Source organism: Myotis daubentonii, chromosome 14 (genome assembly GCF_963259705.1).
Source record: "Myotis daubentonii chromosome 14, mMyoDau2.1, whole genome shotgun sequence".
Lineage (NCBI taxonomy): Eukaryota > Metazoa > Chordata > Mammalia > Chiroptera > Vespertilionidae > Myotis > Myotis daubentonii.
This window is the reverse complement of record NC_081853.1, coordinates 14094327-14121895: the sequence shown is the minus strand read 5'-3', so window position 1 is coordinate 14121895 and position 27569 is coordinate 14094327. Positions and strand designations below refer to the sequence as shown.

Below are 27569 nucleotides of genomic sequence, written 5' to 3'. Positions count from 1 at the left end.
TAAAGTCTTCAACAGGCCAGAGATCTGAGCAAGTTTTTCACTTGGAAAGAATCTGCCTTTCCCAGAGAGGCCTCACAGGGGTGCTAATGGCACCGGTTTACCACCTGGGCCTGTGCTCTCAGCCTTGCTGGGTTTGCAGCATTTGGATGTGGACGAGGAGCGGGTTGCTCTGCCGGGTCCTACAGCCCTCGCTGCTCACACTGGAGACTTACCTTTTTCACCTAGGCCCTGCTTCCCTGTTCTAACCTGAGGGCCATGTCCTGAAGTTCTCAGGGCCCGGGGTTGAGGAAGGAGTGATGAAGAGCTGCCTGAGAGCCTCTCCCTGGGGAAGCAGGAGGAGGGCCAGAGAGAGAAGGTGGCCTCCATGCTTCGGGGAAGGCTGAGCACAGTGAACTTCATTAACTTCACTGCAGGTTGATTTAAATCTTGCCTCCTGGCTAATGTGGGAGTGGAGTGGAGGTATCTATACACTAGGTGCCTCTAAATGTTCCATGCATTAACTCATCTAATCATAATAATCTTCCAAGGTAGGTACTGTTATCAGCTCCATTATGCAAATGAGGAGACTGAGGCATGGAGAGGTATGTTCCTTGCCCAAGGTCACATGGCTGGTAAGTGGTAGCAACGAGATCCAAACCGGGGCATTCACCTCCCAGCTACGAGTCTGTACTCTTTATCTAAAAGGAAATTAATTTGTTTTCCAATTACAGCTGACATACAACATTATATTAGTTTCAGGTGTACAACATAGTGATCAGACATTTATATACCTTACGAAGTGATCACCCCAGTAAGTCTAGTACCTATCGGACACCACAAATAGTTATTACAGTATTACTGACTACACTCCCTATGCTGTACTTCACATCCCATGTAGTCTGTGTTTTGTTTTAATCCTCACCCGAGGATATTTTCCATTGATTTTTTAGAGAGAGAGTGGGAGAGAGATGGAAAGAGAAATATCGATGTGAAAGAAATTAATTGGTTGCCTCCTGCGTGCGCCCTGACCAGGGGCCAGACCCGGGAGAAGCCTGCAACCAAGGTACATGCCCTTGACCAGAATTGAACCCGGGACCCTTTTGTCTGCAGGTCGATGCTCTATCCACTGAGCCAAACCAGCTAGGGCTAGTCTCTGCCCTTAACTGCTGCCCTGAGTTGCCAAAACCACCAGAGGCTGAGTGCCAGCATTTGCCCCAGGTTCCTGGGGACAACGTCTCTCCTGGACAGGGCTGAATGGTGGGATCAGAGCCCATCAGGCCTCAAGGGCTCTAACCTGGTGATACAGACAGGAGAGAGGGTAGGACTGCCTGAGGTCACACTGCTCTGTGTCCACCCCTCTGCTGCTGTTCCCTGCTCCCCTGTTGCTCTCCCTCTCTCCCTGCACCCTTATGGTTTCCAGATGGAACCCTTCCAAACCACAAAGCCCCGAAAGTGCAGACTTCCCTGTCCATTATGACTGTGGAGACAAGGCAAAACCTCCCAGGAAGCCCTGGGCTGGTTGAGCTCACCCTTGTCACCCCTCATTGATGCGCAGTGGCTCCCTGGGGGAATAATGAAAGGAAAGCAGCTTCACTAGCCATTTCCTACCTCTGGGACTAACGCCCCCGAGTTCTCTGTCCACATCCGTGGAACAGAGGTTATGCTACTCTCCCTCCCAGGGTTGTGTGTATGAAACGAGGTAACCCTGGCAAACAGTGTCCGGTCCATTTGAAGGCAGGACAGGTTTGGAAAGTGGGCAGCTGTGGTTTTTATGGTAGGCTGGTGAGAGCTCAGCCTTGGCTCTCCCTCCTCTGTGTTGACAGGACATTTAGCACATGTGGCAGAGTTAATACCGCACCTGCCAGTGGTGGGGGTGGCGGTCACCAGGTGGCGCTCATGTCCAGCCTGCCCTGTGCCGGCCCTGCAAACTCCTCCAGAGCTCTCCTGTTTTAAGGCTGCCGTTTTCTGGGCCTAATGGGTGATGATTGAAATGATCCCTTTGATTTTCTAGCTGCGTAAGCTGGAACTCATTTTTATTTTCTTTTATCCCCTTGATATCTCTCATCTAGCCACTTCTCTCTATGCCCTCTGCCAAGTTCCTGGTCAGGGCCACCCTCAGCCCTCACCCAGACTGCTACTACCTGCTTCTAACTGGCCTCTAGCCTGCAGTCCATCCCTCCCCCTGCAGGATCCTTCTAGAATGAAACTGATCAGTTCACTCCGCCTCCATACAAACTCTGCAGTCTTCCTGTTGCAACGAAAACAGCCCCAACTTCTCACAATGGTGCAGAAGGCCCCAGGCCCTGCCTGTCTGTCCTGTCCCCCCTTTCTCCCTCTCCTCATTTCAGTCTTCTTTTCGCTCCTCCTCGGGGAGAATTTGCATTCCTCCCGATCACCACACCTTTTCTTGCCTCCTCTTTCACCTGCTGTTCCCTCTGCCCGGAAACCTTCCTCTCCAAAGCCACAGCCTCTACCCTCTGCCTGGCTGATTCTAGCTTATCCTTGAAGTCTCGGCCTATATGCCTCCTCTGGGAAGCCTTTCGGACCCCACAGGGTGGTAGAGGCGCACCTGCCCCAGATCCCGTCAGCCTGCACCTCCATCACAGCCCTCCCTGGATTGCCGCTGCGATCGGACACTGCTGAGCCCCCAGGACCCAGCCTGATGCCCACTGTTCAGTGGGCGCTCAAATATGTGCTGGCTGCTGTGTTTGCACAAACACAAAACACAGTGGAAATTCAACCAGACTTCTAAGGCTTGCCTGCGGGACGAACGAGGAGGCTTGGCCTGCTTTTCTACCTGGGAGGAAATATTTGAACAACCTGAAGCAAATCCAATAACACCGCCTCATTACGTTTTCCCTAAGAGCTGCCAGCAAGATTGCTCTGGAGTTAAGTCCTCTAATTAAAATACCTGGGACTGAAGTCTTGGAAGTGGAATGAGGGCAGCCGCTGGGAGGGCTAGGGAGTAGGGGCAGAGCGCAGGTCTCCCCAGCAGGCAAGCCTTTCCGCGGACCGCAGCTCACCTTGGCAGCCTGCAGGTGGATGACGGTGGTCTGGTTCCATGCCTCGTGCTCGTCAGCCCCAGACTGCAGCCGAGTCTGCAGGTGATGCGCTGAGTCCTTTATGAGCCTGGAGGCCAAAGACAAGAAGTTCAGCGTGACCGAGTGGGAAAGAGACAGGTGGTGCCCAGACCCTCAGAAGTAGAAATAATCCCCAGTTATTAACCACGATGTGCTACAAAGGTGAACGCTCCATATACATGACCTCTTCAACTCTTCTAAGGGCAGGCATCCCCAGTTGGCGGTGGGGAAACCTGAGTTCCAGGAGAGCTTAACTAACTGGTCCAGGGTCGCACAGCTAGCACGAAATGGAGCTGTTCACAACTTCAGAGCTGTAAGCAGACTCCATCCCGTGTTTGCAGGCCATTCTGTTGACAGACTCCCTGTGGCCGAGGAAGGAGAATGGCTTTTCTCTAAAGGCTAATGAGGCCTGCAAGTCACCTGGCTGCTCCAAGTTCTGTCTAAGGGATCTTAAAGGAAAACTAACCCTTGTCCTCCAAACCATTAAAATGGTCATTTGCCATTTGCTTACTAACCTTTATTCTTCTATTTTCTGTTCCCTGCCCATCTCATGACCCTTAGCATTTGTAGGCAAAGCAAACTGTTTATTAAGCAATATTTTACTTTTTCAGGGAATAAGTAAGCAGATGTCACATTGAATTCCAAGCAAAAAGCAATATAAAGACATTTAATTACCCCGCGTACCCTGATTTTGCCCTCCCCACTCCCCCCAATTGAAATGATAGCGCTGTGAGGCCTGGGCTTCTTATGGGACTAGTTTGTCAATAGGTCTTAGTGCCAAGAACAGAGCCTGGCATATTGTAGGCACTTAAACAAATACTGTGGGATAAATAATGTCCCAAGTTGCTTGTGACCTTGAGATAACTATTACCCAGCCCTGGGACCACAGGTTGGCATACCTCTTTTTATTGACTGAAAATACGCTTCTAATTGTTCTTGGTGTTCTGGTTAAGGAAGGGTTAAGAAGGTTTCCTTTAGGTAGTTAAATCGCTCCATCTTTTTGTGATGGTGCCTGTGCTTGGCCAGAGCCTCTCATTCCCAGCCCCTGGTAGGTTTGGACATTTCTGACACACAGTAGGTGCCTGACAGTAACAGTATCTGTTGAGTGACAGAATTGGTCTTATCCTTGTTCCTTGGAGCCTACTAGATCCTGGAAATAAACCAGTTCTATCCCTTGATATAGCCATCTTTTTGAAAATTATTTTTAGATTATGGGATATTTTGAACATATGCATATTGCCTTATTGATTGGTATTTACATACTGATACAGTTGTAGTGTTTACATATGGGTATGTTATTTGTATTTTAAATCAATAAGAAGCTAAAGATTTTTAAAATTCCCTTGGACTGGCCAGAGAGGTGATGGCTGTAATAATTCAGTGCTTACAGCCCGACCAGGATAGGGAAGGGATGGTGGTCCATGGCTGAGGGGTGGGACCTCCCCTTCTCCCTGCCCATGGTGGCAGGAGCTGAGAGGACTGAGGAGGTTGGGGAAGGGGGTGGCTTTTTGGAATTGTGTCCAATCCTAAAGGCCCTACTGTGGGAAGGACTGCCCCCAGGAGGGATGGCTGATTTCTCAGCTCTGGCTCACCTGACTGCCACATGGGCCCACGCCCTGGTGTAGAGCTCTGGGTGAAGGAAGTCTGCTGCCCTCCGGGCTGGGCACTTGGCCAGGTCAGGTGTGGTCAGGTATGCAACAGACTGAGGGAGAGACGTCTTCGACATGGAGCCTGGGGATGCCTGAGCCTGCAGGTAGCTCTTCACCAGAAACCTAGTGGGTGGGGATGGAGGCAGGTGAGAGGGTGGGGAGCACTGTGGGACAGGCCAGCACCCCTCTCTCCCAGAGACACGCACTCTTATGCCCCCTATGGGAGAACCAGGGCCACCCAGGTTCTTGCCCAGTCCTTCCTGATGGTTACTGCCAACCCCCCACTCCCAGCCAGCCCGCTGGGAGGCCTTCAGGGAGGTGTGCACCGAGGCTGCAGTTTCACAGTGAAATGGGCTGGAGCTGTGGAGCTGGGCAGACAGATCCTGAACATAAACCCTTTTGATATCTGAGCAAACAGAATCCTTTCTGATGGTTAGGATCTTGCGGTTCGGGGATTTGTGATAGGTTGTACAGTGACTGTGGGAATTACATTTTTCTTAGCTGAATAAAGAATAGATGTAAGAATGCTAACACGAGTGGGAAAATTACAGGTGACTCTTAGCCTCTTCCTTGTAATAATCCAGTGCTTACAGCTCTGGGCTCAGACCACCTGGGTTCCCTGCAGCTGCATGAGACCGAGGTGATGCTGTCGGTGATGGGACGGGCTGTCCGTCACCTCCCCTGCCTCAGTGTGTCCGAATCTAGATGGGGATGATGATACTCACCTCAAAGTGCCCGGCACAGTGTGAGGCACAGAGTTCTAATACATGATGTACTCTTTGTAATTTGGGGAAAAAAACCAACAAATATTATATATTAAAAAATTCTAAGAAATATTATATAGCATATTTGCCAGTAATCCCTTCCTGCATGGAGAAGTACTTGCCCTGCTTAGTCACCTGGGACTAGATGACCCTGAAAAGGCCTTGTCAGCCAGGAGGCCCGAGATCCCCTAGCCAGAGAGGGAGGAGGCCGGCCCAGCTGTTCCTTCCTGCCTCTGCACGTGGAGCCTGCCGTGTGCAGGGCCTGCGCTGAACCTGGGGACCAGCTCCCGGTCACAGACCCAGAGACACTTTCCAACTGTGATTACTGCTCCAAGGAGACAGGACAGTGTGGGAGGGGCCGGGAGGACTCAGACCGGGAGGATGAGAGGGAGCCAGCTGTACAATAAACTGGGGGCAGAGAGATTTAGGGGAAGGCCTGTGGTGAAGCAGAAATGTGTGGCTGGCAGAGTGAGTGGAGGCAGGAGGCTGCGAGAGCAGGATGGAGGGGGCCAGGGGCCAGGTCAGAGACCTTGGAGGCCACAGTGCGGAAGCCACTGAAGAATGTTAAGCGAGGGAAAGATGCCATCTTCTCTGGGCTTTGAGAAGATGCCTCTGGCTGCCTGTGGGGATGGACTGCAGTGCAAAAGCGTCAGTGAGGAGACTGATGCTATCGTCCAGGTGATGGGGACAGGGCCCAGCTGGGAGCTGTGGTGAGTCGGTGGGGAGTGGATGGTTGGAGACGTGTTGTGGGAGCTGGACAGTCCCCAAATGGCACTCCCCAAAGTCTGCTGCCTGTGTGGACATCCGATGCTGCTCCCACCCCAGCAGCCTCAGCCTTACCTGGCCACCTGCAGGTAGAGCACCGTGTTCTCACCCTCGTAGGTACAGGAGGCGGTCACTCTGCTGACCAGCGATGGCAGGCCGCTCAGCTTTGAGTAGCCGTGTCCACCACAGGCCCTGCGACACAGCTCGGCCCCCTGGGTGCAGAATTCCGATACCATGGCCTTTAGACCTGAGCTCAGGGCGTGAAGCTGCAAGAACAGGAAAGGGGTCAGATGGTGTAGGGGAGCCCTCCAGTCAACACCTATGCTTCCCACACACCAAGCACTGCTGCGTATTGAGGTTGGAACTGTTCCTCAGCTCACAACTCTGAATGAGAAGGCTGAGATTCAGAGAAGTTGTGTGACTCGCTCAAGGGCACACAATGAGGCAGCATTGAAGTAAGGACAGCAAGAACCAAGGAAAGCCCTCCAGGCCAGGGTCTCAGGGCAGGGTGCCTCCTGGAGGGGGCTCCCATCTTCCAGGAGTTAGGGCTCTGCTGGCAAGCAGAGGTCTTGGACAGCTGGCCTGTGAGGAAGGAAGTCCACCAGGAACCACTGTCCTGGGTTATGGGACGGGCTGCCAGGCACTGACCTGGCTTGAGTTTTTTGTTCTTAAAAACTCCTTACTAGAAGAAATGGAGGACTGCATCAGCGAGCTAGAAGACAAGGTAGGAAAAAATACCCAGAGCAGCAGCTAGAAAAAACACTTAAAGAACAGGAGGAGAGCCTAAGGGAACTTTGGGACATGAAACAAAACAACATCCACATAATAGGCATTCCAGAAGGAGAGGAAACTGAGCAAGGAATAGAAAACCTGTTTGAAGAAATAATGACAGAAAACTTCCCTGATATTGGGAAGAAAAAATTCACACAAATCTAAGAAGCTCAGAGTCCCAAACAAGATGAACCCCACAGACTGATACCAAGACACATTATAATTAAATTGGCAAACACCAACGACAAAGTAAGAATCTTAAAGGCTGCCAGAGAAAGAGACAGAAAGTTACCTATAAGGGATCTCCCATTAGACAATTGACTGATTTCTCAACAGAAACACATCAGGCCAGAAGGGAATGTAATGAAATATACAAAGTCATGCAAAGCAAGGGTCTGAATCCGAGACTACTGTACCCAGCAAGGCTATCAATCAAAGTTGAGGGTGAAATCAGGAGCTTCAGAGACAAAAAGGGACTAAGGGAGTTTATTACCACCAAACCAGCAATGCAAGAAATGCTAAAGGGTCTGCTGTAATAAGAAATAGGAAAGGAAGAAGGAACACAGGCATGAAAAATAAAAATGGCGACAAACAAGTACCTAGCAATAATAACTTTAAATGTAAATGGATTAAATGCCCCAATTAAAAGATATAGGGTAGCTGAGTGGATAAGAAAACATGACCCATATATCTGCTGTCTACAGGAGACCCACCTCAGAACAAAGGACTCACATAGACTGGTGGTGAAGGGATGGAAAAAGGTTTTACAGGCGAATGGAAAAGGAAACAAACAAAAAAAAAGCTGGGGTAGCAATACTTATATCTGACAAATTAGACCTCAAAGTGAAGGCCATAACAAGAGATAAGGAAGGCCACTTCATAATACTAAAGGGAGCAATTCATCAAGAAGATATAACTCTGGTAAACGTATATGGACCCAATACAGGAGCACCCAAATACATAAAAAAACTTCTGGAGGATATCAAGGGAGAGATTGACAGCAGTACATTCATAGAAGGGACTTTAATACTCCACTAACACCACTGGACAAATCCTTTAAACAAAAAATCAGCAAAGAAACATCAATCCTAAATAATTCACTAGATCAGATGGAATTGACATCTTCAGAACATTTCACCCCAAAGTCACAGAATATACATTCTTCTCAAGTGCACATGGGTCATTTTCCAAGATAGACCACATATTGGGACACAGGCAAAGTCTCTTCAAATTCAAGAAGATAGAAATCATATCAAGCATCTTCTCAGATCACAATGGCATAAAATTAGAAATCAACTACACTAAAAACTATTAAAAAAATCAAACACCTGGAGGCTAAATAGCATGCTATTAAAAAATGGGCTACCAAAGAGACCAAAGAAGAAATAAAAAGCGTCATAGCAACAAATGACAATGAAAACACAACAACCCAAAATCTATAGGACACAGTGAAAGCAGTCTTGAGAGGGAAGTTCATAGCTCTACAGGCCTACCTCAAAAAACAACAAAAAATAGTAATAAAGTATCTAACCCAACAACTCAAAGAGTTAGAAAGGGAGCAATAAGAAAAGCCCAGTGTAAGCAGAAGGAAGGAAATAATAAAGATCAGAGCTGCCCTAACCGGTTCGGCTCAGTGGATAGAGCGTCGGCCTGCAGACTCAAGGGTCCCAGGTTCTATTACGGTCAAGAGCATGTACCTTGGTTGCAGGCACATACCCAGTAGGGAGTGTGCAGGAGGCAGCTGATCGATGTTTCTAACTCTCTATCCCTCTCTCTTCCTCTCTGTAAAAAATCAATAAAATATATTTTTAAAAAAAGATCAGAGCGGAAATAAACGACATAGAGACCAAAAAATAATACAAAAGATCAACAAAACAAAGAGCTGGTTCTTTGAAAGGATAAACAAGATTGATGAACCTCTAGCCAGGCTCACCAAGAAGCAAAGAGAGAGGACCCAAATAAACAAAATCAGAAATGAAAGAGGTAAAGTAACAACCAATCCCACAGAAATACAAATGATTATGAAAAAATACTATGAAGAACTCTATTCCAACAAAATGGACAAGATAATTGAAATGGACATATTCTTAGAAAAATACAAGCTCCCAAAACTCAACCAGGAAGAATAAAACAAACCTGAATAGGCCGATAACTACAGAAGAAATTGAAGCAGCGAGCAAAAATGTTCCAGCAAAGAAAAGGCTTGGTCCAGACAGTTTTACAGGAGAGTTCTACCAAGCATTCAAAGAAGAACTAAAACCTATCCTCAGACTATTCCAAAAAATTCAAGAGGAAGGCACAGTTCTAAGCTCTTTCTATGAAGCAAGCATTACCCTAATCCCAAAACCAGATAATGACACCACAAAAAAAGAGAACTACAGACCAACATCCTTAATGAACATAGATACTAAAATCCTCAACAAAATTCTAGCTAATTGGATTCAGCATTACATTAGAAAGATTATACACCATGACCAAGTGGAGTTTATTCTGGGGATGCAAGGATGGTACAATATCCGCAAATCAATAAATGTGATACATCACATAAACAAATTGAGAGACAAAAGTCACATAATCATATCAATTGATGCAGAAAAAGCATTTGACAAAATCCAACACCCATTTTTGATAAAAACTCTCAGCAAGGCGGGAGTAGAAGGATCATACCTCAACATAATAAAAGCCATATATGACAGGCCCCCAGCCAACATCATACTCAATGGACAAAAACTAACACCATTTCCCCTAAGAACAGGAACAAGACAGGGATGCCCACTCTCACCACTCCTGTTCAACATAGTACTGGAAGTAGTAGCCATCGTAATTAGGCAAGAAGAAGAAATAAAAGGCATCCAAATTGGAAAAGAGGAAGTAAAACTGTCCTTATTTGCAAACGACATGATATTATACATACAAAACCCTAGAGACTCCATCAAAAAGCTACTAGACTTAATACATGAATTCGGCAATGTAGCAGGGTACAAAATTAACCCCAAGAAATCTGAGGCATTTCTATACACCAATAGTGAACTTTCAGAAAGAGAGATTATAAAAACAATTCCATTCACCATCGCACCAAAAAAATTAAGCTACCTAGGAATAAACTTAACTAAAGAGGTAAAAGACCTCTACTCAGAAAACTACAGGACGTTGAAAAAAGAGATAGAGGAAGACATAAACAGATGGAAGAACATACCGTGTTCATGGATTGGTAGAATCAACATCATTAAAATGTCTGTACTACCCAAAGCAATCTATAAATTCAACGCACTTCCCATTAAAATACCAACGGCATACTTCACAGATCTAGAACGAACTCTCCAAAAATTCATCTGGAATAAAAAAAGACCCCGAATAGCTGCAGCGATCCTGAAAAAGAACAAAGTAGGTGGGATCTCAATACCAGATATCAAGATGTACTACAAAGCCACTGTTCTCAAAACTGCCTGGTACTGGCACAAGAATAGGCATATAGATCAATGGAATAGAATAGAGAGCCCAGAAATCGGCCCGAACCAATATGCTCAATTAATATTTGACAAAGGAGGCAAGAATATACAATGGAGCCAAGATAGTCTCTTCAATAAATGGTGTTGGGAAAATTGGACAGATATATGCAAGAAAATGAAACTGGATCACCAACTTACACCATACACAAAAATAAACTCAAAATGGATAAAGGACTTAAATGTACGACAGGAAACCATAAAAATTCTAGAAGAAGCCAAAGGTAACAAAATCTCAGACATATGCCGAAGCAATTTCTTCACGGATACAGCTCCTAGGGCACTTGAAACTAAAGAGAAAATGAACAAATGGGACTGCATCAAAATAAAAAACTTCTGCACAGCAAAAGAAACCATCAACAAAACAACGAGAAAACCCACTGTGTGGGAAAACGTATTTGCCAATGTCATATCTGATAAGGGCCTAATCTCCAAAATTTATAGGGAACTCATACAACTTAACAAAAGGAAGATAAACAATCCAATCAAAAAATGGGCAAAGGACCTAAATAGACACCTTTCAAAAGAGGACATTCAGAAAGCCAACAGACATATGAAAACATGCTCAAAGTCACTAATCATCCGAGAGATGCAAATCAAAACAACAATGAGGTACCATCTCACACCTGTCAGATTGGCTATCATCAACAAATCAACAAACGACAAGTGCTAGAGAGGATGTGGAGAAGAAGGAACACTCGTGCACTGCTGGTGGGAATGCAGACTGGTGCAGCCACTATGGAAGACAGTATGGAGTTTCCTCAAAAAACTAAAAATGGAACTCCCATTTGACCCTGTGATCCCACTTCTAGGAATATATCCCAAGAAACCAGAAACAACAATCAGAAAGGATATATGCACCCATATGTTCATAGCAGCACAATTCACCATAGCTAGAATCTGGAAACAGCCTAAGTTCCCATCAGTAGATGAATGGATTAGAAAACTGTGGTACATCTACACGATGGAATACTATGCTTCTGTAAAAAAGAAAGAACTCTTACCATTTGCAACAGCATGGATGGAACTGGAGAGCATTATGCTAAGTGAAATAAGCCAGTCAATAAAGGAAAAATACCACATGATCTCACTCATTCATGGATAATAGAAACCATTATAAACTTTTGAACAATAATAGATACAGAGGCAGAGCAGCCTCAAACAGATTGTCAAACTGTAGTGGGAAGGCCGGGGAGGGGTGGGGGGCAGGATGGAGGGGTGTAAGAGATCAACCAAAGGACTTGTATGCATGCATATAAGCATAACCAATGGACATAAGACACTGGGGGGTAGGGGAGGCCAGGGGATTGTCAAGGGCGGGGGAAAAAAAGGGACACATATGTAATACCCTTTGTAAGACTGTAAGCAATAAAATAAATAAATAAATAAATAAATAGGCAAAAAAAAAAAGAACTAAAACCTATCCTCCTCAGACTATTCCAAAAAATTCAAGAGGAAGGCACAGTTCCAAGCTCTTTCTATGAAGCAAGCATTACCCTAATCCCAAAACCAGATAATGACACCACAAAAAAAGAGAACTACAGACCAACATCCTTAATGAACATAGATACTAAAATCCTCAACAAAATTCTAGCTAATTGGATTCAGCATTACATTAGAAAGATTATACACCATGACCAAGTGGAGTTTATTCTGGGGATGCAAGGATGGTACAATATCCGCAAATCAATAAATGTGATACATCACATAAACAAATTGAGAGACAAAAGTCACATAATCATATCAATTGATGCAGAAAAAGCATTTGACAAAGTCCAACACCCTTTCTTGATAAAAACTCTCAGCAAAGTGGGAATAGAGGGAGCATACCTCAACATAATAAAAGCCTTATATGACAAACCTACAGCAAACATCATACTTAATGGGCAAAAAATAAACTTATTTTCCCTAAGAACAGGAACAAGACAGGGATGCCCACTTTCACCACTCCTGTTTGATATAGTACTGGAAGTGCTAGCCATAGCGATCAGACAAGAAGAAGAAATAAAAGTCATCCAAATTGGAAAAGAAGAAAACTAAAACTGTCCTTATTCTCAGATGACATGATACTATACGTAGAAAACCCCAAAGACTCCATAAAAAAACTACTAGACCTAATAAATGAATTCGGCAATGTAGCAGGACACAAAGTTGATACCCAGAAATCTCTGCCTTTTTATACACCAATAATGAACTCACAGAAAGAGAAACAAACACACCCCAAAAAACATAAAAAACAATCCCATTTATCATTGTACCAAAAATATTAAGATAGTAGGAATAAACTTAATGTAAAAGACCTGTACTCAGAAAACTACAGGACATTGAAAAAAGAGGTAGAGGAAGACATAAACAAATGAAAGAATATACCATGTTCATGGATTGGTAGAATTAACATCATTAAAATATCATACTACCCAAAGCAATCTACAGATTCAATGCAATCCCCATTAAAATACCAACAGCATATTTCAGAGATCTAGAACAAACTCTCCAAAAATTTATCTGGAATTAAAAAAGACCCCAAATAGCCACAGCAATCCTGAGAAAGAAGAACAAAGTTGGAGGGATCACAATACCAGATATCAAGCTATATTACCAAGCCATGGTTCTCAAAACTGCCTGGTACTGGCTACATATACATCAATGGAAAAGAACAGAGAACCCAGAAATCAACAAAAGCCATTATGCTCAATTAATATTTGACAAAGGAGGCAAGAACATACAATGGAGTCAAGACAGTCTCTTTTAATAAATGGTGTTGGGAAATTTGGTTAGATACATGCAAAAAAATGAAACTAGACCACCAACTTACACCATACACAAAAATAAACTCAAAATGGCTAAAGGACGTAAATGTGAGATGGGAAACCATACAAATCCTACGAGGCTCTATAGGCAGCAAAATAGCAGACATTTGTTGTAGCAATATCTTCACAGACACAGCTCCTAGGGCAATGGAGACTAAGTAGAAAATAAACAAATGGGACTACATCAAAATAAAAAGCTTCTGCACAGCAAAAGAAACCATCAACAAAACAACAAGAAAGCCCACTGCATAGGAGAACATATTTGCCAATGATTTTTCAGATAAGGGTTTAATCTCCAAAATTTACAGAGAACTCATACAATTTAACAAAAGGAAGATAAACTTAATCTGTGTCTGCTCAGCCGGTTGCCAGCTGCAGGTGACTGGCTCCTAAGTTGGCTCTGTCAGGGGGTGAGTAATCGTGTCCGGCAAAGCCCAGTGGACACCTCAGACTCCACAGGCTGAAGTGGGTGCTGTCTGGCTGTGAATGTCAGCATCTGACTGTGGCCTGTCCAAGCTTGGATACGTTTAGTTGTACGTGTCTGTGTCTTAATGTATATTTCAGATAAGGGTTTAATATCCAAAATTTATAGGGAACTCATACAACTTAGCAAAAGGAAGGTAAACAATCCAATCAAAAAATGGGCAAAGGATCTAAATAGACACTTTTCGAAAGAGGACATACAGAAGGCCCAGAGACATGAAAACATGCTCAAAGTCACTAATCATCCGAGAGATGCAAATCAAAACAACAATGAGGTACCATCTCACACCTGTCAGAATGGCTATCATCAACAAATTAACAATCGACAAGTGCTGGAGAGGGTGAGGAGAAAAAGGAACTCTCCTTCACTGCTGGTGGGAATGCAGACTGGTGCAGCCACTATGGAAGACAGTATGGAGTTTCCTCAAAAAGTTAAAAATGGAACTCCCATTTGACCCGGTAATCCCATTTCTAGGACTATATCCCAAGAAACCAGAAACACCAATCAGAAAGGATATATGCGCCCCTATGTTCATAGCAGCACAATTTACCATAGCTAAGATCTGGAAACAGCCTAAGTGCCCATCAGTAGATGAATGGATTAGAAAACTGTGGTACATCTACACGATGGAATACTTTGCCGCTTTAAAAGAGAAGGAACTTCTACCATTTGCAACGGCATGGATGGAACTGGAGAGCATTATGCTAAGTGAAATAAGCCAGTCGGAGAAGATAAAATATCACATGATCTCACTCATATGTGGGATATAATGATCAACATAATTTGATGAACAAGAGTATATCCAGAGACAAATGACAGGGTGGTGGTGGTGGTGGTGGGGGTTAGAGAGCAACCAAAGGATGTGTATGCATGTGTATTAGCATAACCAATGGACAGACACTGGGGCGGTGGGGGCTTACCCGGGGTGGGAATGGCTGGGGTGGGGGGTCAATTGGGGAAAAAGAAGACATATGGAAAACTTTAGACAATAAAAAAAACAAAAGCAAAAAACTCCTAACCATCTTCAGACTTTCAAGTCCTTGGGAGGAAGTTTGTGTCCCGTAACCTGCCTACGCTTCACTTTCCCCACCTGTGAATGGGGCATCAACGGCGCCTGCTGGGCAGGTAAGGGTCAATGAAGCGATGCTTATAAATGATCATAAAGCACAGGCCCGCACAGGCTGAGCTCAGTACATGCGAGTCCACAGCCCTTTATCCGACACCCTGGGGGCCACATGTCTTAGAATCAGAATAATATTTTGAATTTTAGAAAGGTAAAGCGGCCATTTAAGGTTGATTATATATAATACCCTTCGAGGAGTCCGGGCAGCCTTAGTGGTCACACACATTAATGTTTCTGGTACAAAGCGTATGACACTCCAGGGGTAAACCCGCCCAGTTCGGGTCAAACTATGCCACCAAATGAGTTCTAAACACTCTTGCTTTTCAGAACTCTTGGGGTTTAAATGTGCATCAGGGGTTGTGCATGTGTTCTGTATACTAGGTGTGATTATTTCCTCTAACATCTTCTGAGCTTTTGGGGGGCCATCTGGGGTGGATTTCCTTGTTGGGATGCAGTTCCCCTGGGGTGCGATGGGACGCTGGAAGGCTGGGAAGGAGCAAGTGGAAGGACCCCTGGGAGGGACGGCGGGCGGAGCGGGTTCAGCCCCCTCCTGGCTCTGCCCACCAGCACACAGCAGGTACCTCAGGCAGCAGGCTGAAGTCTCTGTCCAGAATGGCGCTGTAGGACTCTTGGAAGAATTCCTGGAGGCTGGTCCCCATGAAGTGGAACGCGTAGGCCGTGGCCAGCTGGGGAAAGAGCTTGTGCTGCTGCGTCTGGTAGTCCAGGACTTTGGCCTCCGGGTCGCTGGGGGCAGGAAACGGGGGAGGGTTAGAAGACCGTAGGAGCCGCATTCACCTTCCCGTAGCCCCACGGCCACAAAGGCTTACCAGGGCGTTTTTATATCTCACTTCTATAAAACCTGACCGAAATGACGTGAGGCCAGTAATAACCTCTTAAAATTCCACCTGACAGGAGTAACCACTCATGTCACTGCAGACAGACGGACATTTGCTTGTGCGTTATGGGTGCTGCCCTTGTGGGCGAGGTTTACAGAATTACAGCACATCCTGCTAAAGCCTGGGAAGCTGCATTCTAACACTCGTGGTCCCAAGGATTCGGGGCGAGGGCTGTGGCTTTGAACCTTGACCTTTCCCTGCCCAGCTGCGGCACCGAATCACTGACTCTGAGGCTGTACACTCGGCCCCACGGAGTCGCAAGGGAGGGACTGCGCCTGCTGTGTCCATGGCTGCGTCCTCGGGCCCGAGCCTGAGGCAGCAGGCGGGGCTGTTCCTGCTGCAGCTGTTTGTGGAGTGACAGGCTGGCAGAGAGAAGCCTCCCACGGCTGGTGGGGGAAACCTGGAGTCTCTTCTCTAGGCAGCAGCCCCTCAGTGGGATGGATGCACTATTATCACCATATTTGACTTTCTGCAGCTGGACAGCTGGGCTCTGCCAGACATCATCGGCAGCCCTGCCCAGCACCTCTGTTCTCGAGCAGACACCCCCCGCCCAGCACTGAGCCCAGGCTGGCGAGGGAGCCTTGGGTTTGCCAGAGGAAAGGACCCGGGGCCAAGGGCCGGACACGATTGACTGTATTTCATCCTCAGCACCAGCCTGAAAGACCGTTCCTGTCGTGCCCGCTTATAGATGAGGAAGTGAGGGGCCAAGAGGTGGGACAGCTCGCCTAGCTCCCATCACCAACAGGTGGCCCGCAGGCCTGCTGGGCATCCGACCCGCAGGCCTGCTGGGCATCCGACCCGCAGTCCATTTTGCACTGGACTCCTGGACCCTTGAGCCCTTTGCATGAGACACCATCAGACTCTCGGACTGGCTGCGCCAAGGTCCAGTCTCTACAAGTGGGAAAGCAGACCCAGAGCGGGCAGAGGACTTAGCCGGGTGGGACAAGAACTGCTGGGGTGAAGCTTGTCCTCCAGCATCACGAATTCAGTCAGTTCTTCTGTGCCCAGCTCTGCCCTCTGTGCCAGGCTTTGCCTTAGGCCTGGCTCTGCCCTCTGTGCCCAGCTCTGTCCTGTGCCCGATTCTGCCCTCTGTCTGGATCTGCCCCCTGCCCAGCTCTGCACCCTGCCTGGCTCTGCCCTGTGCCCGGCTCTGCCCTCTGTGCCAGGCTCTGCTCTAGGCCAGGCTCTGCCTTAGGCCTGGCTCTGCCCTGTGCCTGGTTCTGCCCTGTGCCCAGCTGTAGCCTCTCTTTCTGCGGCACCACATGCCCAGGTTGCACTTGCTACATCCTCGGAGTGTCCATTTGGGACATATTTATTCAAAAAAGTGATTTACCTGAAATTAAAATTTAACCGGTAGACCTGTATTTTCATTTGCTGAATCTGGCAACTGTGTGTGTGTGTTTGTGTGCATGTGTGTGCATGCCTGTGCACTTGTGTACACGTACACATTAAAGCAGAGGGCACACTCAGCCTTTGCTATTTGGTGCACGGAGTGGAGGAAGTGTCAGCCTAGCACTGACATCCACGTACAACTCAACGTATCCAAGCTTGGACAGGCCACAGTCAGATGCTGACATTCACAGCCAGACAGAACCCACTTCAGCCTGTGGAGTCTGATGTAGCCACTGGGCTTTGCCAGACATGATTACTCACCCCCTGGCAGAACCAACTTAGGAGCCAGTCACCTGCAGCTGGCAACCGGCTGACAGACACAGCTGTGCAGAACCTAGTTGGACTCAGACAGACAGACAGACAGATGCTCACACGGCCCAATGAGGCCAGACACTGACAGACACAGGTCGGGCCAGCTGATCAGCCGGAGTTAGGGGAACAGGTAGAGACCCCGCAGATGGGCCAGGCCCTGGTGGATGTGTGTGCGTTGAGGGGTAGTGCCAGCTCCTAGCACGTGCTCGGGCAGAGGGGACCTTGCTAGGGCCAGGCACCATGGGACTGAGTTGCCCTGCCTGCATGGTCAGCCTCTGGGCGCCCCTTGCCTGGGCCGGAGCCGGGATTGGCGGCGGATGACTGAGTAGCGGATGGCGATGATGCAAGCCTTCTCCAGCAGCGGGTTGATCTCGTCCAACAGCAGGCCCACCCGCACCACCACCATGGAGAGGTAGTTGCTCTGTGCCGTTCCGAGCTTGATGTAGGTGCCATCTGGCAGGACCTGGTGGACCAAGGACAGGTGCGGGGTCTGAGCCAAGGCTGCCAGCCTGCCTACACCCAGGACCGGGTCCTCCATGCCCTGTGGACACCACAGTCCTCGAACCACTTACCCAGAGCAGACAGCCCGCCATCAGCCAAAATGTGCTCATGCGACTATGCTGCTTGTTAGAAGTGAAACATCTGTGCTTGTGGCTAAACGGCCACTGCCTCAAGTGCCCTGGTTCACGGCTCCTCTCCTGGGACACCCTGGGCCTTCCCAGAGTCCATAGCTAAAGGTAATGCCTGCCCAAATGTGCATCTCTAGGACTTTCCCCAGCACTTGGCTGGTGTCCAGCGATTGTGTCCAGTCCACACTGTAGGTACATATGCATGTCGTCCTCAGCCCTATCCCTCTTCTCTTCAGATAGCCTTGCCACCCATCTGCCATCTAGCAAGGTGAGCATTTACCCAGGAGAACTCTGAGGCTCAGAGAGGCCAAGAGACTTGCCCCAAATCACACAGCTCCTAAGCCGGGCTTTTACCCAGGTCTGTGGGACACCAGTGCCTCTCTGGGGGAGATATGCCCCAAACCGGCTCTATGGAGGAGGCCCAGAGCCAGCAGCCGCCTGCGGGGGACCACCCCCCCTTCCAGGCAGCGCCGGCCTGCAGACTCCCCAGACCCCTACCTGTGCAAAGCGACTCAGCATGTTTTCCCTGGGGATCCGCACGTGGTCCAGTTGCAGGAAGCCATTGTCCGTGTACTCAAAGTCCATCTTGGGCCCGATATCTCCAGCAGTGACTCCTGGAAGGAGGTGGAGTTGGGAACGTGGGTCCATTGAGTGCTGGCTCTGTGCCAGGGACCACACACACACACACACACTCACACACACACACTCTAGCTCCTGAGCCTCACAGCAGCCTGTGACACTGGGTTGTTACACCTGTTTTGCAGGTGACCAAGCTGGAGTCAGTCAGATGCTGCATCTCTAGATCACCCAACTAGACTCTTCCCTGCCCCAGAGTGACCGGTCCCGGCTTTTCCCAGGGACTTCTGAAGCCCTCAGGCAGGGAGCGCTGGAGGGAGCAGCATGGCTTACCTGGCAGGAGGGTGTGGTCCTGGAGGCTCCGGATGGGCACAATGAAGGCGTGCATGCCCTGCCGGGCTCCCGAGCAGATCAGCTGGGCCAGGACCAGGGCGTGGGTGGCTGACCGTCCCACTGAGGGCAGAGAGACGAGAGGCCAAGTGTGATCCTGGTGTGTGAGGCTGGTGTGCAGAGCACAGGCGAACCCTCCCCACCAGGGACCTGGATGAGAGCCAGTCTGTAATGTGTCAGGAGGGCCAGTGTGGTGTCACAGGGAAGGGAAGGGCACTTTTTGAGGCCGAATGGGGGTTGGTTTGATCTGCCTCAAAGAATGTGGGACAGGGGAGGATCACAAGGAGCCCTGAGGGCAAGGGGCGTTTTCCAGGGGAGTCACATGGGAAAGGGTGTGAAGGCAGAGGGAACAGCCTGCTCAGAAGCTTGAGGACTGGATAGGCTGGGGGGACTAGGCAGAGAGGAGGTAGCATGCAGGACACAAAGGGATGCTCATTCCGGGTTCCCCTCAACTCACAGGGCCCTGACTGGTTGGAAATGACTGGAACCACACAAAGAGCTTTATGTGTGTCTGATTCTAGAATAAACTGGGTTGGAGAGCCATTTGGTGGCTGGAGGTACAGGGGCTCGTGTGGAAATGTCAGGTTTGTGTAGCAAGCGCCTACAATTATGTAGGCAGGACCCCCATGGGGCAGGGAGGCTCAAGGAGGCTGATGGAGACATCGAGGGACCAAAGCTATCCTCTCCCTTTGGCTTCTCCCTCTTCCAAAGTCAAACCCTGACAAAGGCTAAAGGTCTTAATGAAAACAGTCCAAATGGAGCAATCTGGGGAAGCGTGGCATCTATTAAAATCTGGTTCTACGACAGTCTTCTGACTGAAGTGTGTGCCCTTGAGTCATTTTCTTTGGGGTCAAGGAGACGGGATGTGTGAGAGGATGCGCGGCAAGAACACAGGCGGGAGGCACAGGGGCGTGTGCTCACTGCTGCCCCCACCTGGCTGACGGGCACCTTTATAAAGTCGCTGACCACAGAGAGGGGGAACCGCCAAAGACACTGTGAACAAGCTTTTTGTTTTTTTCTGTCCTCAAAAACCTACTAATAAATGACTCTGGCTCGGCTGGTGTGGCTCAGTGATTTGAGCATCGGCCTATGAACCAGGAGGTGATGGTTTGATCCCCGGTCAAGGCACATGCCCTGGTTGCAGGCTCAGTCACCAGTAGGGGGTGTGCAGGGGGCAGCCAGTCGATGATTCTCTCTCATCATTGATGTTTCTATCTGTCTCTCCCTTTCCCATCCTCTCTGAAACCAATAAAGAAATGTTTTTTAAAAAATGACTCTGCCATCAACCTAATGATAATACAGTTAATCACCATTTATCAAAACCCAGGTGGTGCCAGACCCTGTGCTGGTGCTTTCTGGTTCTGACAGGGCAGGCGATGAGCCCATTTTCCAGAGAAGGAAACTGAGTCTCATAGAGCCGAGCGACCCCTCAAGGTTATCAGCCTGGAGAAGGCAGAGCTGGGATTTGAACTCTGCCCGATTTCAAAGGCTAGTTACTTTTCTCTGCAGCTGTGAAGCAGCTTTCTTTCTCTGCCTGCCTCTCCATCTTCGTCTCCTCCCTCTCCTCCTCTCTCCTCCTCTCTCCTCCTCCTCTCTTCTCCCTCCTCCCTCCTCCCTCCTCCTCCTCTCTCTCCCTCCCTCCCTCCCTCCCTCTCTCTCTCTCCCCACCATTGCTTTCATGTCCCTCTGATTTCTCCAGCCTCCCTCTTTCTCCCTCTCTGCTAGTCTCTCAGTCTCCGTGTTTCTTTCTGCTTTAGTTGAGCTCCTCAATTCGCTGTGCATGTATTTTTCCGCATAAGCGTTCCCTGGTGGGTCCCCAGCTGCCACGGGCGTGTCCTTGGCAGTGTATTCTCGAACAGGAGGCAGAGGGCCTCGGTGAGACCGCTTCTTGGGGCCAATCACTGAGCCTCAGGGAAGCGCGGACGCCACCTGGTGGCCACGGGAGGTGCCGCGGCCTGATTGGCGCTGGGGGTGGGTCTGGAGCGGGGCGCTGAGGGCTGCTAATCCCAGCGGGTGCGCCTGCTGGTGGCCAGCTTTGGGAGGTGAGAGGACTGGGATTGTGGGGAGCGCTGGGACTAAGCCAAGTGTGTGTTCTGTGCATGCACACGTGTGTGCCTGTGGGAGGGGCTTTGGCCTCAGCCCCCAAAGGTTGGGTCGACTTCCTTAGTTACTTCCAAGGGCCCTTGGGGCCTCTCAGCCACTCACTGATGAACCCCCCCCCCCCCCTATTTTACAGAGTAAGGACCTGGGGCTCGGAGAGGTGAACTGCCTTGCCCACGGCCGCTAGCCTAGAGCAGGGAATCAACTGGGGTCGGATGGGCATCCAAGTGAGTGATCCTTCACCATCCAGCTTTGTTCTCCTTGGGGACAGATGGGGCTGGCGATGGATGGACACTCACGGTCACCCGGCCACCACTTGGTGGCGGTTAGCGTGGGGCTGTGCATCACAAACTCCTGGGTGTCTGCATCGTAGGTGGCTTCCGTCTCCAGTCCCTGAAGGTACGTCCCTTGGAATCAAGGAGGGGAGTTAGACGCGGGCCAGGGTGGGAATCGCACCAGCCCAGTACGGCTGCAGGTACCTCCCAGCTGTACTTACAGTCATCGCTCTCCTCCCCCCTGGGCTGTGTGGGCGACACGCGGCCAGCCCAAGACAAGGATGGCTGCTGACATTTCCGGAAAGAACGGCTTGCCACGCCGCCGTGAGCTCGGACATTGTTTGTGTAAATTAGAAAGAGGCACCACCCCCTCGTCCAGACCCTTGCCTGCCACCTGCTGTAAGACTGGGGCAGGATCTGATCACAAAGCTCACTTTCCTATTCAGTCTACACATCTATGACCACCGAGCCGGGGGCAGGCCCTGGCACCGTGCCCTCCAGGCAGCAGCCCTGGCTCACCGTGTCCCAGCTCTGTCTGGGCGTATGTGGCGATGATCCGGAACTCGTGGCAGAGCGGGGCCCACTTGGCGATCTGCTCCTCTGAGCCCAGGCTCTGGAGGGATTTTAAGAAGATGTGGTGTAAACCTAAGGCCAGGTCTCCAGTGAGGGCTCTGTGGGGGAGAGACACCGTGGTTGAGAGAGGGGCCCAGGGTGCAGGAGGGGAGGGGCCCCTCGAGTCCTGCCTTCCCAAGAAGCACTGTGGTGGTTGGGGGAACTCGTTCATGGGGCCGGGGCTCTGGGTGATCCCAGGTGAATGCCTCTCTGCTGGGGCGGCCCGTGGAGTGAGCACCTGAAAGCGTAACGAAATTCACGACTGTGTTCCGACCAGCCCAGGCGCTGTGCTATCATGTGGAGGTGGAATTTCTTCTTAACGCCGGCTTCGTAACGTTCATTCTGGCTCATGAAATAATTATCCTTCAGGCTAAACACTGGGTCGCTGTGGATGATGCTCTCTGCCAGGAACAGACAACAGTGGGCTTAGGGACCTGAGTGAGGCTCCCGGCACCTTCACAGCTTCCACCCCCTCGCCTCTGGCTGTGGGAAGGAAGTCAGACTTGACAGATGCGATGGCCGAGGCCCAGAGCTGGGAAGGTGACCTGCCCAAGGTTACAAAGCTATGCAGCGGCGGAATGAGGACCAGCATCCAGGCTGCCTAGGACTCTTCCCTCAGATGGGCTCAGGGGGTGTTGGCATGATAAAGATGCCCTAGAGTCCAGAGGGAATCCGCAGCGGTTGCCTTTTGAGAGCAAACCTTGTCATTTGAAGGTGGAAGTGCTGGTGAGAGACTCTTCTTCCAAGAGCAGCTTACGGGCACAAAGCAGACGCCCCACTCCCACCGCCTTACCCACTTTCCTGCGCAGCGCAGTGTTCTCGGCACCTCCGTCGAGGATGTTGGTGAGCCTTTCCACGTCGAAGGACGGCTGGCGCCTCTCGCTCTCCATGTCGGGGTGCACCTGCCAGCTCCAGGCATCCCCCATCGACACTCGAGCTCGGCTGCCCATCCTAGCCTGGATCTGCCTGCGGTCGGAGGAGAGAGACAGTGAGTGGTCCCTTAGCTGAGGTTTTCGCTTCATCGTTTTGGTGACCCGTGGTCGAGCGCGGTCCAAAGTGATTAAATTCCAGAAATAAGCAATTCACAAGTTTAAAATTGTGCAGCATTCTGTGTAGCATGATAAACATCCCTCGAATTCAGCTCCATCCTACCCCAAACGTGAACCATCCCTTTGCATATATCACTGTCCCTTTGTCCCTTATCTCAGTTATCAGGTCAACCGTCTGGTGTCACAGAGCTTGTGGCGAGTCACCCTTACTTCACTGAGTGATGCCCCCAGTGCGAGAGGAGTGAAGCTGGCGGCGCAGACAAGCCGTAAGTGCGTCCTTTATGTGAAAAGGCGAGGGCAGTAAGATATTTTGAGAGACCACGTTCATGTAATATTTGTTATGGTATACTGTTATACTTGTTCTATGTTATGATTAGTTACTAGAGGCCCGATGCATGAAATTCATGCAAGAGCAGGCCTTCCTCCCCCTGGCTGCCGGCTCCCCTCTGGCACCTGGGATCAGGGGTTCCCTTGTAGCCCTGGCTTGGTCTGGTCTAGTTAGCATATTACGCTTTTATTATAGATGGCTGTTAATCTTTCTCTCTCTTTTTTAAAAGTTAGGAATGTCAATCTTTATTCTTTTTTTTATGGTTCATCCTCACCCGAGGATATTTTCCCATTGATTTTTATTTTTTTTAGAGAGAGTAGAAGGGAGGGGGAGACACACAGAGAGAGAAACATCGATGTGAAGAGACACATTGACTGGTTGCCTCTTCCATTCGCCCTGACCAGGGCCAGGGATTGAGCCTGCAACCGAGGCATGTGCCCTTGACCAGAACCGAACCGGGGCCCCATCGTTCCGCAGGCCGACACTCTATCCACTGAGCCACACCGGCTAAGGCTGCTGTTAACCTCTTACTGTGCCTAATTTATACATTATGCTTGATCACAGGTATGTACAGGGTTTAGCACTATCCACAGTTTTAGGCACCCATGGAGGTCATGGTACAGATCCCTCTTGGATAAGGGAGGGCAGCCGTACGCCTGGCCTGGCTGCTCTGAGCTGAGGCGAGCTGAGGACCTGTGTGCAGGAGGAGTGCCAGGGCTGAGTGCCAGCCAGGGCTGAGTGCCAGCCAGGGCCCGCCTGGTGCCCCTCCACCCCACGCTCTCCCTGGGGCATCGGCTGTGACCCAGGCCCAGGCCTTGTCCAGGTGTCGTAAGCAGGGATTGCTCAGTAACGGGAAGGTCAGTACCTGTTAGCCAAGATCTGGGCAGGATCTGACCACGAAGCTCATGCTGTCACTGCAGCCTGTGCGACAAGCATCGCCTGGGGAGGTCCTCACGAAATGTCAGTGAGGGTCAGGGAGAAACCGATCAGGGCGGATTGTGCGTGGCCTTTAGCGGCACAGCTGGACGCGGCCAGGGGTTGGCTGGGGTCTGGCCACAAAGCACGTGCTCTGTCCCTGCTCCAGCCCCGCCACAGGGCCCCCTGGGGAACCTGTGGTCCCAGCTACCGGGTCCTCTCAGTCCCCCTTTCGGGGTCACTTGCCTGTATCTGTGAGCCTGGAGGTGCTGTGGAGCTGAGGGGAGGATGCTGGCTCCTGGCCTGTGAAGTGTTCTCCCTGGAAGCCCTGTGCGTCCCTCGCAGCCACGGTGGGTCCTGCATCCTCCACAGCAACCCCCCGGCCTTCCCGGGCCTCTCAAATCCGTCAACCCCTTCCATCCCGTGGCCACAGGCACCCTCGCCCCTCAGGGCCTCAGGGGCTCTTGTCTGTGCTCCCTGCTGCCCTGATGGGCTCTTCCTGGAATTTGCTCCTGACCCCCCGCTTGTGGAACGGAGCCCACGCTCTCCCTTCCTTCTGCACTTTGCCTCTGCTCTGTCCCCTGGTGCTCCTACTCAGCCCCAGCCTCCAGGGCCCCTCCTCTAAGAAGCCTTCCTGGCGGCACCCCTGGGAGACCGAGCACCCCTTCAGGGCCCTGATTTGCTCCAAGGCACCTCCCTAGGCTGTGAGTGCCCGGGACTGTCCCAGGAGCCTCGCTCACAGGGACGCCCAGCCTTCCCGCAGGCGGCCACCACTTGGATCCCCTTTCTTTTGCACCACGACCCTGCAGATCCTCTACTGGCATCGTGACTGCTCACCGAGTTCAGGAGCCTCAGGGAGGGAGGAGACACGGAAGGCCTCGCAGCCACTCGTATGCAGGCTGCCAAACCCATACCCCTAAGTGGGTGGCTGGGCCCTGCGGGCGCTGAGCAGGGGCCTGGCACGGTCACAGGCCCCCTGGATCCCTGCAGGGCCACCTAGCCAGCTCCTCTCTTCCTGCCCCACCTCCTCGCTGCCTCCTGCAGGGAGCACTCGCCCCACCCCTCACCCCCAGGCTCGCCCCCACTGGTCTTCCTGCACACTCTTCCCCAGAAGTCCTTGGCTCCCTAATTACCTCTTTCAAGTCTTTTTAAATATATGTTATTATAAAATGCACGTATGTTTTATTGTTATAGTATTACAGATCTCTCCCAGCCCCCCTACCCCCCCCCCTCCCAGCCCTATCCACCCCCCAGGGCTTCACTCCCCTATTGCCCGGGCCCATGGTCTTTCAAGTCTGATGGGTCACCCCTGCCCTGGCTCCCAGTCTCCCTCCCTCCGCTCTGCTTCTTCTTCTGCGAGGTGTCCTACCACACAGGATAACCGACTCATTTCTTCTGTTGTTGCTTATTGCTGTCTCCCCTCCTAAAAGGTAAACTCCAAGAGGCAAGGCCCTCTGTCACCTTCATGCTGTCGACTCCAGCCCTAGCACAGGGCCTGGCCCAGAGGCAGTGTCTAGTAGGTAAGTGTCGAGTTAAAGAAAGCAGTGCTCAGAGGCGCTGGGAGCCGTGGAGGTCACTACTTCATCGGTCCAGTTGGCAGGGGTCTCCCAGTCCCCGTCCCTCAGCCCGGGATCCGACTCACCTCTGTCCGCGTCTGCACTGCAGGCCTGGCCGCTCCAGCTGTGGCAGGCCCAGGCTTCCGGCGAGCAGCCCAGCCCCTTTCTCCTCCCCCCCCGAGGGGAGGCACGGCCTGCGGCCTCAGCTGCCAGCCGCCCCAGCTGAGCTCGCTGTGTGCTCGCTCCTGCCCCCTGTCTCCCTCCAGCGGCTGTGCCTGCACTGTGCCCAGCGTGGAGGCTGCCGTGCGGAGGAAGCAGGAGAGATGGCTGGGCATGAAGCTGGCTGGGCAGCTCAGTGAGTGACAGCGGCTGAGCCTCTGTCTTCCTCTTCCTCCCCCTCCTCCCTGGCCCTGCCTCCCGGAGCCGGCTCCCAGGAGGGTGCACACACCGCACTCGGCATAAGGAAACCCCACGCCCCCGCCCAGAGACCTGGGTTCGAATTCCAAGGTGTGACACGTCCTCATCTCCTCCTGGGCTTCCCTTCCCTTGTCTGTAACGTACGGGCGACACAGGAAAGCTCCTGGTAAGCTGTAAAGCCCCACGCATTTTAATTTGAGATTATTACGGCTTTCCTGGTTCCCCATGAAAACACTTCTCAAATGCCAAGAGTGATGTGTCACGGTGGGATTTCTGATTCTGGGCGGTCTGCTGGTGAGCTATTTGTGGTCAGGGGCGTGAGTCCCTGGGTTGTACAGGAGGCATTGGTGTGTTTCCTTATCCATACATAGCTTTGAGTGCCCACAATGCACATACTGCAGAAGCGAAGCGAAGCTAAACTAAGCTGAGCTGGCTTAGTCCCCTGCCCTGGGGAAGCTTCCGGCTGGGACTGGGGGCTGCTGGGAGGCGGACAGTCACAGGAGGGCTGAGCAGGAAAACCTAGACGGGTACTCACAGCCACTCCCCAGGAATTTAGAACTTGTTTCCACGGGAAGCCTCGGGCCCCCTCTCCCGGCTCCCGCGTCCCCGGCCCCTCCCGCTCACCTGTCATCTCACCACAGAGGCGCCCGCGCTGGGGAAGTCACCGCGGGCTGGAGTAGACGCCCATGGCCTGCTTTCTGACTCGCGCCTTGCCCTTGTGGAATGAGAAGCAGGCATCTGGCCTTGGCGCTGAGTGCTGCCGCAGGGCTCCTCCGTGGGGACTGCCTTTCACGGCGTTGGCCGGGCCCCAGGCAGCTTCAGGAGAGGCCGGGCGCGACCTCCGCTGTCCTCCCCGTGCAGTTGTGTGGACAGCGTCTCCTTCTCCGTCTGACAGCACCTTGGTGTCCAGAGTGGTCGGGCCTGGGTCACAGAGGCCTGGCATGCTGGCGCGGCTGGCCTAGCGACTGCTCCAGCCCCTGCCGACGCCAAACTGAGCCCGCGTGGCCCCACGTGAACCACATTGTTGGTATAAATCTCCCAGCAGGACCCGCGGCCCCACGTGAATCACATTGTTAATGTAAATTTCCCGGGATGGCTCCCGGCCCCACGTGAACCACATTGATAGTGTAAATCTCCCAGCGTGGCCCACGGCCCTACGTGAATCACACTGTTAGTATAAACCAGTGTTCG

General features: G+C 50.8%; 1 protein-coding gene across 1 annotated transcript in view; it reads right to left on the bottom strand.

Moving 5' to 3' along the window:
- The window catches only part of ACOX2 (acyl-CoA oxidase 2), a 37389-nt gene extending 11224 nt beyond the window's left edge, over positions 1–26165 (bottom strand). The window contains exons 1-12 of the mRNA XM_059663129.1: positions 26048–26165; positions 22907–23079; positions 22352–22514; positions 22021–22172; positions 21526–21633; positions 19070–19189; positions 18659–18774; positions 17822–17994; positions 15513–15675; positions 6313–6503; positions 4652–4831; positions 3003–3108 (exon numbers count right to left, since the gene is read on the bottom strand). Coding sequence (XP_059519112.1) covers positions 3003–3108; positions 4652–4831; positions 6313–6503; positions 15513–15675; positions 17822–17994; positions 18659–18774; positions 19070–19189; positions 21526–21633; positions 22021–22172; positions 22352–22514; positions 22907–23063 — 1629 coding nt within the window. The 5' untranslated portion in view covers positions 23064–23079; positions 26048–26165. The remainder of the gene's footprint in view (positions 1–3002; positions 3109–4651; positions 4832–6312; positions 6504–15512; positions 15676–17821; positions 17995–18658; positions 18775–19069; positions 19190–21525; positions 21634–22020; positions 22173–22351; positions 22515–22906; positions 23080–26047) is intronic.
- Positions 26166–27569: the final 1404 nt, after the last annotated feature.